The 15,492-nt window shown below is 50.5% G+C and overlaps 1 protein-coding gene across 1 annotated transcript in view; it reads left to right on the top strand.

Annotated features, from left to right (window-relative positions):
* LOC147906191 (dynein regulatory complex subunit 3-like) overlaps positions 1-15,492 on the top strand; it is a 117,325-nt gene that overhangs the window by 11,084 nt on the left and 90,749 nt on the right. Inside the window, exon 3 of the mRNA XM_087383484.1 lies at positions 2,650-2,737. Within this exon, the coding sequence (XP_087239610.1) occupies positions 2,650-2,737 (88 nt within the window). The remainder of the gene's footprint in view (positions 1-2,649; positions 2,738-15,492) is intronic.

Genomic DNA, 15,492 nt, shown 5'->3' with positions numbered 1-15,492 from the left:
CCTATCGTTGAATAGGATATGAGGACTATGTCATCTGTGTACAACAGTACCTATATCATCAAATCAGCAAGCAAGGATCCATGCCCTCCCGGGCGCTCAATGAAAGTCATGATCTTTTGAATATGAAGCCCAAAGAGTGTCAGTGAGAGGGGGCATCCTTCTTCACTTCGATCGTGCCCTCAATGCAATCTGGCAGGCCTCCAAGGGCACACACTCTATCTTTGACTAACTCATAAAGGCTCATTGCCCCCCAAATCATGTCTCTTGGGATCTGCATCTCCTGGAGTCTCCTAATCATAAAATTGGTAGGACTGCGTCAAAGGCCTTCCGAAAGTCTACAAAGCAAGCATAGACTTTCTTGGATCTTGATCTCGCCTCCTCAATGACGGCCCTTGGGTGAAGATGTGGTCAAGAGTGGAATGCTGCCTCAAGAAAACAGCCTATCCCAAAGCCCGCTCTTCATCTGCCGCTATGTAGAAGTGATCTCTCTCTCTGAGGATCGCCATTGGGCAGATGCGGGTCTCATCCCATCAGCTGAGGATTGAGACAGGGAGAGTGGCACGTATACCTAGAGAGCAGTGGACGTGCACGCTATGCACATTGGGAGTGGTTGAGACAGAGGAACACTTTCTTTGCACTTGCCCAGCCTACTACGAGATCCGGGGACGATACCATTGCCTCTATCAGGACAGGAGTGGCTTCGGCCCACTATCACGCTTGATCCATTTCCATGACCAGGTCTGCATTGGGCTCTACCTACTTGAGATGCGTCGACACAGGGAGATCTTGCTACGACAGATCAGAGAGCAGCAGGAGGCAATCACACCACAGGAGGTTGCAGAGGCTAACCACAGACAGTGGCACATCACAGATTTTTATGCATTCGAGTCAACTCCAGGACACAGTGGGGTTGTGGAGGAGGAGCTAGCTGCTATGCGGGCAGCCTGGATTACCGAGAGAGGACTGTAGAGGCCACCCACGACACAGAGACCGCCCAGAGCACACTCGATTGAGGTTTGCCCTATCACAGCTTTCCTCAGAGGGGACTGCCCGAGACGAGGGGTCACTCTGAACATAGCTCAGCGGTTCAAAGATCAAGGAGACCACGCCCCCCTCCGATGCTACAGTATGAGACAGCCAGACAGACTCAAATTCGAGACATTTTCACCGCTCATAGACGAGCCACCACAGTGCCTAGTTTCGGTTTTTGAGTTTCCAGTCCAGTGCCATTTCTGAGCCTGCTGCTCCCGATAGCAGATAGCACATGATATGATATGATATATTTATTTATTTTTGTACTTGTTTTTGTTTGAGCCAATGAGCTCTTTTTATTTCAGCACAGTACTCAGCAAAGGGTCTTAGCGCGCCCTTTGCCTCAGCCCCTTGTGGCTTGTATGAGTTTTTCTCTTTGGTGTCACTTTGTTCCATAGGCCCGCGAGGCCTTTTTCTTTCTTTCTTTCTAATATCAATCCATAGATCTTTGCCAATGTGTGGCCAATCATGAGTGTGCGGTAATTTCTCGTGTCCATGGCATCCCCTGCTTTGTGTATCGGCACAATGGTTATGGTACTCCAAGTAGGTGGGAAGCTGTGACATACTGCATGATTGAACATCTGTGCTAGGATCAAAGCTGAAACCTCCTGCCCATGTACAAAGTAGTAAAGTACTCAGTCTATAGCCTCTCATGGTCCTGTACTCGGTCTATAGCCCCTCATGGTCCAGAGCTTTCCAGTTGTGGAGCCGGCACAGTGCAACTCTCACACATTCTGTGAATAAGATGGATGTGGTGGACCTGGGTACATGTGCTAGATGCTTAGATTAGTGATGGGAATCAGTCGCTTACCCTTAGAGAAAAGTAGCAATATAGATATCTAGCATCAGTTCTCCTCTCTACCCCTCTGAAACCAAGCGGGGAGAGCTTCTCTCACGCCTTCCCGTAACCAGATCCACTTTGATCGTGCCCTTGACCCAATATATGCGAGTCACTTAGCCAAAGAGCTTCCGGCCCTACTCGGAGATGATATAGACCTCGCCCTCACCTCGGACCCCCTTGCCTTAGTGGTACAAGATGCTGCCACCAGATCGTTTCCCATGACCCGATCAACACGGGCCCAAGATTGGAAGATGCCTCAAAACCCTTGGTTTGACGATGAGTGCAGAGAAGCGAGAGCCCATCTCATAGGGAGCGAGCCCTCCGCCATTTGACGACATCTAAGGCACAACGGATCTTCTGACGACTGACATGCCATAAGAGGTGGGCCTTTCTCACACACAGGATGGACAAGATTATCAGATCATTTCTAGGAGGAGACTATCAAGGGGAAGCCACCTATTCCCGTCACTGTGATCCAGATGTATGGCACACTTATGCATGCTCTCTATATGATGTTTTGATGCAGGAACTGCTGGACATGTCCTCTATGCCCAGGCCCACTACCTTTCACTTGTTCAGTACCATGCCACATTTAGGAGGGAAAAAATGTTTTTGAGAGCTGCCAATACAATTTTGGATTGTTGTGAAGCTGAAACTCTTAAAATCACACTTTGAAACCTCTCTCTGAGTTGTTTCTAGACATTTGTTTGATTTGGTTAAATTCCTTTAACTCCTTGTATTTACTTGTATTTTTTTAATGGGTTGTTGATTTGTAGTTGGACGTTGGCTCTACGGAAAAACTTGAAGAACGGAGAAGGGTTATGCCTTTGAATGGTGTTACTCACCTTGTCTTTTCATTCAAAGGTAATTCAAAAGTAATCTAATAGTTTCTTTAAGAAAATTCTAAAATTGTATTACGTATTCATAATGCAAAAGGAATGGGAGAGCTCTAAAAACCCCAATTTTCTTACAAAGTCACAAAAGCAGAAGTGGTTAGTTCCGATCTTGAGAAATGTCTTAAAGACCGAAAAGTTGAATAGTGACAAGGCATGCTGTGCTCCACACAAAAAAAAAGACCTTGCGATCCCACACTCTGAGGAATACAAGTGGCTAGGAATCCCTATTTCATAGTGGCTACTCAAAGTGTGGATTATCGTTGGCCAAATCCAAGAAAAGTCTTCTCATCCAATAATTCACCTCCCATGAATTTTTTGCAACATATATACAAAATGCTCCAAAGTGTGATGCTTGATACAATCTCTCAAAGAGTACCATTTGTTGAGGATGCTATAAAGTTGTGGACGGAAAGCAATTTATGAATGTAGTCAATGAAGAGAAAAAAGATATACTTTGAGGTGAAGAATGTTCAGCCAACAAGTTCAGCCTTGCAAAGTAAAACATGTATGGTTGAGGCTTCACATCTTGGATTATGGTTTGAGGATGTTAAGAAGGATCTAAAACCAAGTGGCATATCCACCTCAAAAGATGTCTAGGCAGAGTACAAGCCTGTAATATTGCTTTACACTAGGAAGGACAATGTTGATAGATCAAGGGATTTCTTTCTTTTTTTTGCAAGAAAATTACTTCATTAAGTATGAATGAAAACCGCGAGAGCAAGCTCAAATGTGGGAGTGCATCATGCAATGCATGAGGAATTAAAACAGCTCAAAATGAGCTAATAAAAAACCAAGGCGGAGGCTGAAAATGCCATCTCAACCCTGAGGGAGACTCAGAGAAGAAAGGAGATCCTCTCCAAACTATGAAAAAAGTAACTCTCCTGGCAGTGGCTGCTCTGGAGGATCCGTGCATGCTCACCCATATGGCCATCAGAGTGTGTACTGTGTCGGTCCAAATACTGGCCATAGCGTGGAAAGGGTGAACCTGGATATCCTCAATCGCTTCTGTACACCTGGCTCTCCGAATATGCCAAGCTGCAATGCTAGCCAAAATCTCCCAAGACGTGTCTATTGAGGCATGAGCAGCTCTGAAAGGAGTGAAGGGAACATCCCGGAGGGAACAAGACTCCACTGAGTGTCGCCGTACAATGAGAGCTGGATTTGGATCATGTCCTTCAAAAAACACCAGAGGGCCAGTAAGAGATAACCAAGCCACTGAACCCCAGGTCATATAGAAAGGTACTATATGAAAGATGCTGAAAATCCTAGCAACATCTTTCTAGATCATCCTCGCCTATCTGCACTCCCAAAGGCAATGCTGTACTGACTCAATTGCAATGTGACAACGAGGACAAGTAGGGTCAGCACCGAACCTGAATCTCCATAGGTTCACTGCAATCCCTCAATGAATAGAAAGCCTAAAGAAAAGAGTGATCTTTCTATTCGTGAGTGATTTTTAAAGCCTACGCTAGAAGTTTTTCCGCACAACTGTGGAAATCTGAAAACTATCCCAATGGGGTGCTCTAGAGGGCCTCCAGCCTTATCAATCCATTCGCCCTCCCCTGGGTCCCAATGCAATAATAGGGGAACCACCATACAGCCAGAGTCTCCAAGACCCCAGCGCAAGGAGAATAGGATCAGGGTCAAGATACCACTATGAGTCCCTGCCCCACTCCATGAAACTTGCAATTCTGATAGGCTGAAATGCAACCTCCAAAAGAATATTTTGCCGAAAAAACAGTGCTAATTATATTACTTCGAGAACAAGATACAAGAGGTCAGCATTGTAGCTGACGGGCTGCGTTCACAAATCGGACGCAGCCCAAAAAGGTAATAAAAAAGTAAAGCTCTCTCTCACGGATGGATAAGGCGAGTGTGAATGAACAGCCAGAGAGGTGGTGAGTAGCGCCACCGAAGGCCCTGCGAAGTCTGGTGCAACCGAGACACCCATGATATAGCACCTCCTGCAAATGTGAAAATATAACCGGTAGTAGACTTCCGGTTATCTGCATTCCCTGCATAGTCTGAATCTGTAAAACCATGCACCAATGCATCCTGCCTACCATAGCATATGCACAAGTCTTTGGTACCCTTGAGATACCTCAAGACACCTTTCACTGCTTCCCAGTGCCTCTTGCCTGGATTTGCCATATACCTGCTGATGACTCCCACCGCAAAAGCAATATCCGGACGAGTGGCAACCATGGCATACATCAAAGATCCAATTGCAGATGCATACGGAATTTTGGCCATTTCAGCCTTATCATCATCTGATCTGGGGCTGTCTTTACTGCTGAGTTTTAAATGTGGAGGCAACGAGGTACTAATAGACTTCCCCCCCTCCATTTTAAAGCGCTGCAGTACTTTGTCAATGTACTCTTTTTGTGACAGAAACAAAAGTCCCTTGGACCTGTCACGAGTAATCCGCATGCCAAGAATATGATTTGCATCACCCAAGTCTTTCATGTCAAAAGACTTATGCAGTTGTTTCTTCAAAGCACTAATCTCATGCTGAGATTGGCAATAAGCATGTCATCCACATATAGAATGAGTAGCATCAAACTGCCATCCTTTGCCCGTTTGGTGTACAAGCAATGCCCGTTTGGTGTACAAGCAATGATCGGTCTCACACCTATGATACCCTTGGGACTGCATGAAGGCATCAAACTTCTTGTACCATTCTCTTGGCGCCTGCTTGAGTCCATACAAGCTCCTCTTGAGCTTACACACAAGCTGCTCTTTCCCTTTAACAGCATATCCCTCTGGTTGACTCATATAGATTTTCTCTGTTCTTCCCATAGCTTCCTTGAAGCTGGAAGGCTCACCACAATCTGTCAGCATGATAAAATCGGCCACATTATTGGCTCCTGGAACAAACCTGGCAGGAGGCCGTTGTACACGGGAGCTCCTCCTAACAAAATGTTCCGGATTAGGCTGCTGTCCAGCCTGTTCTTTATGCATGACGGGTGGCTGTACCACCATATCTGGCTGTTCTACAGCCCCATCTGCTGGCATATCTAGTGGTGCATCATTGGCAAAATTATCTGGCTGATTTTCAGCCTGTATACCCTCTTGAACAGGGTTATCTGCAGCAGCCTGCTGCTGCATATAAATGGGCATTCTTTGCTGTCCAACATCATCATAAATAACCCTCCTGTATTCCACAGGTTGCACGGGTTCTTTGTGTACACTATCCTCTTTAAAGATGACATCATTGCTGCGCATAATCTTCCGTTTAACGGGATCCCATAACCTGTACCCCATTTCACCTTCGTCACCATAACCCATAAAGATGCATCTGATAGACTTTGGATTCAGTTTGGTGCGTAGTTCTTTGCGTACATGAGCAAAGCACTCGCAGCCAAATACACGTAAGTGCTTATATGAAGGTGGCTTGCCAGACCACACCTCCTTTGGCACTTTCAACTCCAAAGCCTTGTTTGGCGACCTGTTAATAATGTGAACTGCTGTTTGCACGGCTTCTGCCCAAAAGCCATGGGGTAATGCAGCATAAGACAACATACATCGAACCTTCTCTTGAATAGTTCGATTCATCCGCTCACTTGCACCATTTTGAGATGCATTATGAGGAGCTGTGAGTTCCTGTTTGATGCCCTTAGCTTGGCAAAACTGCACAAAAGCATGTGACACATACTCACCCCCATTATCGGATCTGAGGCATTTCAGCCTGCGACCTGTCCGATTCTCAACCTGAGCGACAAACTTCTTGAAAGCATCTAAGGCATCGCCCTTATGCTTCAAGAAATAGACCCACACTTTGCGTGTGGCATCATCAATGAAAGTAATAAAATATTTTGCACCCCCTAGTGATAACTGTGGCATCTCACACAAATCAGTGTGCACTAGATCAAGTGGTGTTCTATTCTGGGGAGTTCTCCTCTTATGAGGAGTCACAGAATGCTTGCCAAATATGCAATGATCACAAGTAGGCAAATCTGAAAAAGAAAGAGACGGCAGATAACCCAAACGTGACAGTTCTTGCATTCCTTTAACAGACATGTGTCCTAACCGGCTATGCCACAATGAAACCTTTGGCAGCTCGGTTATGGCAACAACATGATTACCCACACTGGAAACATAAAGAGGGTACAAGGTATCACTCTTAAAACCCTTAGCCACTACAGCCTGGCCATCAGTAATCACCCATTTGGAATCCCCAAATGTGGTGTGGTAACCACTGTCATCCAATAAGCCAGTGCTAATCAGATTTTTCTTGATTTGCGGCACATGGCGGACACCATCAAGCATGAATATGCGTCCATCAGGAAATACTATCTGTATACTGCCAATCCCTGCAATCTGACATGCATAGTTGTTCCCAAGATGAACAACTCCATGAGTACCTGTGTAGGAAGTAAACCACTCCCTATGAGGAGTAACATGAAAAGAAGCACCTGAATCCAAGAGCCAGGTGTGCATGTCATGGCCATCAATAACCAAAGCATGTGCTATTACAGCAGAAGAGCATAAAACATGATGTATGTCACTGTCACTGTCCTCTGCTGCAACATTCACTGCATCCAAGTCATCTGCCTTGGCCTTGCCTTTGCCTTTGCTTCCATTGCCTGCATCCTTTGTTTCAGCCTTCTTGGCTTTCTGATCCCGTATGAACTTGAAGCACTTAGACTTCACATGTCCCTTCTTGCCACAATAAAAGCATTCAATATCCTTTTTGCCACGGGACTGACTGTGGGATTTGGACTTACTAGCAGATCTCCCCTTCTGCTGAGTCCTGCCTCTATCCTGTACCTGCAAGGCATTTGAAGACTTGCTGCTCGCATTATTCTTCCTGCTCATTTCCTCCATAAGAAGAGAGCTCTCTACATCAGCATAAATAAGAGTGACATTCGAATTTGACAGGGTGGTCTTGAAAGTGTCCCAACTCTCAGGGAGGGTACACAGCAAGAAAGTAGCCTTGAACTCCTCATCAAGATTCAATCCCTGTGCAATCAGCTGTGTAAAGATGGCATTGAACTCACTCAAGTGTGAGGTCATAGCTGTACCTTCCTTCATGCGAAGATCAACCAGCTTCTTCAACCAATAAACCTTACTGGCTGAGCTCTTTTGGGCATACAATTCTTCTAGCCTTTGCCATAGACCATAAGAGGTCTTTTCAGCCTGAACATTGAACACAAGAGTGTCAGAAATAGTGAGCATGATAGCTGCCCTTGCGGACAAATCAAGCTCTTCCCAGTCATCAGCTGCCATGTCAGATGGCTTGACACCCTTCACCCTTATGGGCTTAGAAATCTTCTTTAATAGAAGTACATTCAAGCACTGTTCTGCCCATAATGCATAATTGTGTGCTCCTTCCAGTTTCTTTATGTTCAGAATTGAAGAATCACTTCCCCCTGATGCCATATCAGATAAGGAAAGTATCTGACTCACTGGAAGTAAAAAAGACTAAATAAAAAATTCTGATTTCTCAGAAAAAACCTGCTCTATTAAGAGCCAGGGGCACTCACAATAGTGCTGTTTTTACTGTCAGGAAAATCTGCAGCAAAACAGTAAATGATCCTGCAAATACTGTACCTTCTGACACACTGTACCGTGCTCAAAGAGGCATAAACAGTAATTTCAGAATGCTGCAGCTGCTCAACAAGTGCTTAACAGTGCATAATCAGCTGACAAGGCACAAACACTGCTGTAAACACTGCTGTACTGGCTGTACTGATCACTTCTCCCACCTCAGATGAGGTATTGCACTGAGTTAATATGCATAAACCACTTGGCAAACACCCAAAAAAAAATGACACTTCAGCCTGTCACAAAACCTGCAACAGAAAATGGGATAAATCCCAAGCAATCACCCTTCTGCCAAGGGGATAAAATGCATCTGAAGATCTCTGTCGGTGACCCAAGTGCTATCAAACAAAATCTGGGCAAAAGCCCCTTGATCTGACACCTGAACCAAGTGAAAAACACCTCAACACTGAGGTAGTATGCAATATGAAAGTCTCTCTGACAAAATCAACCAACAGTGTAATGCATATACTGTCCTGTGTAAAAATGACATACACAGATCCCAACGTACAAACACTCAATGAGGAACCTTTTGAGCACTGTCAACGATGGACAGTTAGGGACCGAGTAAACTCGATGCGCCCTGGCCAAGCGTGGCTCAACTGAGGTTCTCTGAGTTTTGCACAAGAAATGTGACCTGCAAGAAAATGTCACCTCGACACTGCGGAAATCAAGACAAATGTGTGCTCTCTGGCACCACACTGCCTCAAGGCATACAAAGCATCACCTGCCGGGCAAAAGCCCTATGATCTGCTCACCTGTAAACTGAGATTCAAACCCAGTAGAAGCATATGTCCTCTTGCAAAATCAAGGCATTACCTTCCCAGAACAAAATAACTGTGCAATCAACCACACACTGTGGTTCTCTTTTCCTCAAGCACGAGGTAAATGAAGGTACTTGCTGTACTTTCAAGAAAACATAGTTCTGTGAACTGAAAGATGATCCTGAATCAAGAGGAATGAAGAGCAGAGTGCTCTTTCTCCTCTCTTTCTTCCCCAAACAAAAAATGTACCTGTTGTACTTTCGTACTTGCTGTACCTGTGCAAAAGCCAGATCCAAGGAGAAAAGTATCCTCTGACACAGATCCCGAAAAAAAATGTACCTCCCTGCTGCAAAAATCGGAAGCAGCTCCCTGCTCAGTTGAAGGGCCTGTCAGCGTACAGTACGGTAGTCTGTACTGTACGGCACAGGGCCGGCCGTACGGATGTACGGCCGTACAGATGTACGGCGCGCGAAAGGAGCCTGCGCCTGCGCCTGCGCGATGCGCTGCCCCCTGCGAAGTGGCGCGTTGCTGCGCTGCCCTGCCCTGCGCGATGCGCCGCCGCCCTGCCTGCTCGATGCGCTGCCGCCCTGCCTGCTCGCAGCTGTAGCAGCTAGCAGCTGCTGGCGCTGTTCAGCGCCGCCTGGCCCTGCTGCAGATGCAAGGTTGAGGAGTTCGTTGAGGGGGTAGGGAGTGGAGTAGGGAGAGTAGGAGAGGTAGGCTCTGATACCAGTTGAAGGATCTGAAGGGGAAAGAAGAGCAAGAGGGAGAGCGTGAGAAAAAGAGAGGACTCCAAATGTGCGGGTGTGAAGTGATGAGCCATACCACAAACTCATTAGTTTTATTAGGATTAGGTTTTATCCTATGACTGTCTTAAGACAGTCATAGATGTCTTAACTTTAATAAAGGGGTGGCATTGTGCCTTTACCCCAACAAAAACCAGGTGCGGTACTGCACCAACAGAACGCGCCCCAAGTGATCAATCCTAGCTCCGGTGCTGCGCGAGTAAGAATCCCGAAAGTCCACCTCCACACTTCCTGGGCACGAAGAACCTGGAAATACCATGTGCATACCAGCTGGGCCGCTGGGTGGGGGGGCGGCTCTGCATCCTCCCAAGAACTCGCCTGCCCAATGTCGTGCTGTAGGCAAAGAAAGAGGTCGGCCCCTGACCTGTCACAATCTCTGGCCATCTCCACTCTCCTGGGTCCCAATCAAGCTCTGACAAGGCCCGCCCCTCCCAGAGCCAGAGTCGCCAAAGCTGCAGCTGATCTAGCTCTATGCTAGGATCGGTCCGCCAGACCTTCCCCATGAGGCCTACGACCCGAACCCTCTGCCATGGGAGTAAGGGGTCGATGAGCGCATCCTCTCTCCTGAGACGTCCATCCCCCATAACCGCGAAGAAGGAAACAGAGGAGTCGTCCAACCGACCTGCGACCACCAGTGGGATGCCACGAGGGGTGAACTGTCCCAGCCAACGGTCATCACCAGGCATGAGGATCTGAAGCTCAGGTGGAACCAACCAATCAGCTGGGATCGCGCCGTCGATCTCCGTACGTCTCGCGTGGGCTCCACGGGCACCTCCAGCTGCGTCTGCGAGATCAGCCGTCTCCAAATGTCTGTACGTGTCCCTCCAAACTCGAAGGGACCGGGCTGGCCCCCGCATCCAGCCATCCCACCTGATGTGTGATCTCTCCCCCAACTGAAGGCCCTCGGCATCTCTGACCTCTGATCATTCCAGATAAGCGGCTGGCGATCGATCTCCTCCTGACAGCTAGGAGGGGATTGAATGAGACTGAGGCGGAGCCGCCTCCAAACCATGAGGAGGCTACGAACGAGTGGGGAGCGGGGCTGAGTGAGCGGGGCGGAAGTGAAGATCCACCTGAGGGACGGAAGCCACTCTCCACCTCGGCGCGGGACACAGGAACCGACCCCCTGCTGAAGTAGCATCTTCCACGTCTGCCCCCCCGTGGTCAAGCCGCGGATGACTAGCTTGCCTAACAGAGCCTGACTATGAAGCTCTGGATCGATGACCCCCAGGCCACCCTCAGCCTGCGGAAGAATGACTGTCTGCCAAGCAACCCTGGCTCTGGTATCTCTAAGGCCATCCTCCCCGGACCAAAGGAAGTTCCGAACCAACCTCCTAAGCTGTGCCACGCCGGATCTCGAGAAACACCAACAGGAAGCCACATACCAAGCCGTGGCTAGGAGGACCTGGTTGACTACCAGGGCACGACCTGCAAGGGAGAGCTTAGCAGTGCTCCAGAAAGCCAGCTTCCGTCGGATGGAATCTAGCACCGAGAGAAACTGCTGAGCTGGCGTGATATCCAGGCCGACCTGAAAACCAAGATATCTAGCTGTCTGTCCCCGCGGAATCCACCTGAAACCCAAAAACCTCCCCCACTGAGAGCACGCCCCGGGTCTGTGAGAAAACCAACTGATTTGTTCCAGTTGATTTTCGCACCAGCAGCCGAACAGAAGATCTCTAGGGCCAACCTCACCCTCTCGAGCATCATCTCATCATCCTGGACATACAGTGCTGCGCATACTCCGAGTCCAGGAGCTCCGTGTCCTCCCGGAGTGGGAGGCGAACACCCCTGAGCCCAGTAGATCTCGCCCGAAGGTAGTATGTCATAGCCTCAGCGAAGAAGAGAAACAGGTAAGGAGCCAGGGGGCAGCCCTGACGCACTGATCTCTCCAGACGAAAACGCTCACCCATCCTGCCGCCAATGATGACCCTGCTAGAAGCTGTCCTGTACAACGCTGAAATACCGTGGATCCATCCTGCTGGGAAACCTAGTCGCTCCAGAGTCCCCTCCAGAAAGGACCAGTCCACTCGATCGTAGGCCTTCTCAAAGTCGAGAAGTAGGATGGCTAGGTGTGACCCACTGCGCTGAGCCCACTCCGCTGCCTCTGAGAAGGTGAAGACATTATCCAGGATACTGCAATCCTGGACAAAGCCTGTCTGAGTGTCATGAATGAGGTCTGGAAGTAGAGGCCGAACTCTGGCGCTAATCATCTTGGCAAGGATTTTGTAAGCAGTGGTAAGTAGGGTGATCGGGCGCCACTGACAGATCTCCTGTCTATCTCCTCCCTTCGGGATGAGGCAAATCAGTCCCGAGGAGAGGCTCTCTGGCATATGACCGCTGCTGAAAATCCTCTAAAGAGCTGCTAGGAGAGGCTGATGGATCTGATCCCAGAAGGAGGTGAAGAATGCCCGGGATTAGCCCATCCTCGCCCGGGCACTTCTGCCTGTCGATGGCCATCAAGGCCTCCAACATCTCGTCTGTAGTGAACGGTGCCAACAACGTCGCCTGCATGCTGGGCTGGACCAGGGATGGAATGTGCCTCCACACCTCCTCCCGGGAGCATCGAGTGCGAGGGGCAAGCGGCTCCTGCTGGAAAAGAGTCCTATAGAAGTCGGTAGCCAACCCCAAGACCTCACCTGGATCCGTAACAATGTGCCCCTCTGCTGTCCTGAGACTCCGGAGCTGATCACTGCTGCTCTCTGGCCATGCGTCCTGAAGAACTCCCTGCTCATCCGGTCACCCTTCCGAGCCCAGAAGGAGAGGGAGGCGTGATAGGAAAACTCTGACCGGCGCTGGAGGGTCTCCTCAAGAAGGGCTCTGGCTCGAAGGGCCTGGATCCGAAGCTCCTCCGAGCCCGGGGCTGCCTGCTGGAGTCGCTGAATGGAGGCGAGGTCCCTCCGAAGAGCTCTCTTTCTGTCCCACCACTCCTGTCAAACATGTAGGGCTGCGAGTTGGCAAATCTGGTTGGACTCCTGCAAAGCCTGCGCACCGAATCAACCAGATCCACGCACTCGCCCCAATCTCTGTCCCATAGACTGCAGATACTGCTGCGCACGTCCACCCTCGAGAAAATGGAGTCGGGAATCCGGCATGAACGGGGGGGAAGGGCCTGGGCTGCCGAGTCTAATGATAGGAGCACAGGCGCATGGTCGGAAAGTGTCGTCCCTGGAACTATACCCGCCTGACCGCCTCTGCTGATGGCCCAATCACTGACATAAAATCTATCCAGCCTCTCCAGGAGTCTGCCTCCTTCCCTGCGGAAGCCCCACGAGAAGTCCAGGCTCTCGTACCAACGCCGGAAGGACGGGTCTCTCCAACTGTCCCTACCTCCTGTCGCGAAGATGAAAGAGTCCCAAGCAGACTGCTCTGCCTGAGCCATACCTGTAAACTCCGGACCTCTGCCCTGCTGGTCCTCCAAGGTCTCCAGATTGTTGAAGTCGCCTCCAACAATCCAGGAATCCATGTCTGGAAGAATCCCTGTAAGTGTCCTCCAGAAGGTGGCTCTGCACCGGAGGTCTGTGGGAGCATAAATGTTGAGGATTCCTATTTTGGAACCCTCCAGATCCAGGCCTACCCAAAGGGCCCGGCCTGGGATCAACATGCCATGACCGAAAACTCCTTGGGCTAACTGCTCGCACACGGAAGTACAGACACCTCCACTCCTCCCTTGTGCGCCGATCGAGGGCTCCCAATAAGTGTGGGAACGTCCAGGGAGAACCTTCCCGCAGCTACGAGAATGAGCCGCAGAAAGCTTGTGCTCCTGGAGCAGAAGTACATCCAAACGACCAATCACTGCTGGCTGAAGTTCCTATCGCAAAATGAGCTTCCTGGGACCACGGGTGCCAGAAGAGTGAAACCCGTTCACATTCCAGGATACGAGGTGTAGGCTCATGGTGAGGAATGGGAGGCTGCGAACAACTGTCTGCTCGTGGTCGAAGTCGATGAAGAAGCTGACATTTCGGAGTGGAGGCGCTGCGGCTTATGAGAAGGTTTGGAGGGGGAGGCGGGGTCGTCCTGCCCGTTCTTCAACACCTTCAGCAAAGGCGAGAGGCCTTTGGTGCCATGAGCAAATGCTTTCTTGAGCCAGCTCGAGATCTCTGAAGTAGTCATCCCGTAGAAGGCTCGGAGTTTCTGAGGGGACCAGGCTCTGACATCCTGGGGGAGGGGCCATGACAGGGGAGGCCTGAGGATCACAATCAGTCAGAAGCGTTTGGCGGCGCAACGCCACCGCAGGCGCACATCGCCCTCGGACCACTGAGTCTCGAGAAGCTGCCCATCGGACGGGCCTATCCAAACCTGAGCGTGCATCTGCTCTCTGAGAGCCTCCCAGACTGAGTCGTCTGTCCAGGTCTCGGTGCCGTCGTTGAGGAACGTGAAAGCAAAGCTAGGGCCATCCCTAGGGGCCAAGGCGGCAATCTTTCCATCCGCCCCTTTGCGGAGTTGGAAGATACTAATGTCGAGACAAGCCGGGAAGGTCTCGAGGTCGGCCACATCCAAGTAGTCCCAGGGGCCAGATCTGTAAAAGTCTCGAGGAAGCTCTCTCTCCTGAAGCTGAGACCCATCAGAGTCTGCCACTGAGGGGCTAGCGGACAGGGAAGCCTGCTCCAGTGGTGGTGTAGACTCCGGGTGTCCTGCCAGTGGAAGGAGGGGGGGAGGAGGTTGGGGGGTAGGCGACTCAGACTCCACGGAGACGACTAGCGGAGGAGGTGGAGGAGGGGAAACGGGGGCTGCCCTAGGCTGGGAAGCCATCGGTGCAGCTAACTCTGCAGGAGAGTTGAGAGAGACGGGGGGAGGGGGATGGGGATGCATCTGGAACTGGGGCTGAAAAGGAGGAGGAGGAGATTGAGGAGGAAGAGGCGGGGGCTGAAGCTGCGGGTCGGGAGAAGGGGGGGGAAACTGGGGAAGGGGCTGGGACTGAGCGGAAAGGGGCGGAGGAGCGGAAGAGAGGGGGATCTGAGGCTGTGAAGGGCGGGCTACCGTCGAAGAAGAAGCTCTCCCAGGTCCCTGGGGCGGCTGCCTGTCAGGTCTCTGAGGTGCTGCTGCAGGATGGGTAACCTCTGCCTCCTTGCCTTTATCCGAAGTCTTCTTGTTCTTTCCTCTTTTCCTTCTAACCTCAGTCCAACCGCCCACTAACTCTGGGCCGGACTCCAGCTGCCTCGGCTCCTCTTGACGTGGCTGTCCGGAGGGGGGGGCGGGGGCGGAGGGGGCAGGGGCGGGGGAGGCCGAGAAGAGCTGGCGAAACATGGACAAGCAGCCGCCAAGTGCCCAAAGCCGTGGCACCTCAGGCACTGGCCTGGCTGTCCGGTGACTACCATGCTCTGGGTGATGTTGCCGGCATCTGCTGTCACGATCTCAATCACTACAGGGAGAGTCGCAGGATCCGCCACAGCCACACGGACTCGGGGGGCTCCTGCCGTAGTCACCGCGTCGGCGAAAGTGTCGTGCATAACCCAACCAAAATGGGAGCCGAGGTCCTTGACAATCGGCCGCAGCTCAGCAGCAAGACTTGGAAAAACTAGCGTCACCAGATGGCGAGGTATACGGAACCGAACATCAAAATCCGCTGCGCTGAATCCACGGTACCACGGGACTATCATGATCTTTCCATCCAC

The sequence above is a fragment of the Dipteris shenzhenensis genome, chromosome 1 (genome assembly GCF_047967505.1).
Source record: "Dipteris shenzhenensis isolate YYH24624 ecotype China chromosome 1, Dip_SZ_1.0, whole genome shotgun sequence".
NCBI classification, from domain to species: domain Eukaryota; kingdom Viridiplantae; phylum Streptophyta; class Polypodiopsida; order Gleicheniales; family Dipteridaceae; genus Dipteris; species Dipteris shenzhenensis.
The sequence above is the reverse complement of the archived record's forward strand: the minus strand, read 5'-3'. Positions and strand labels throughout refer to the sequence as shown.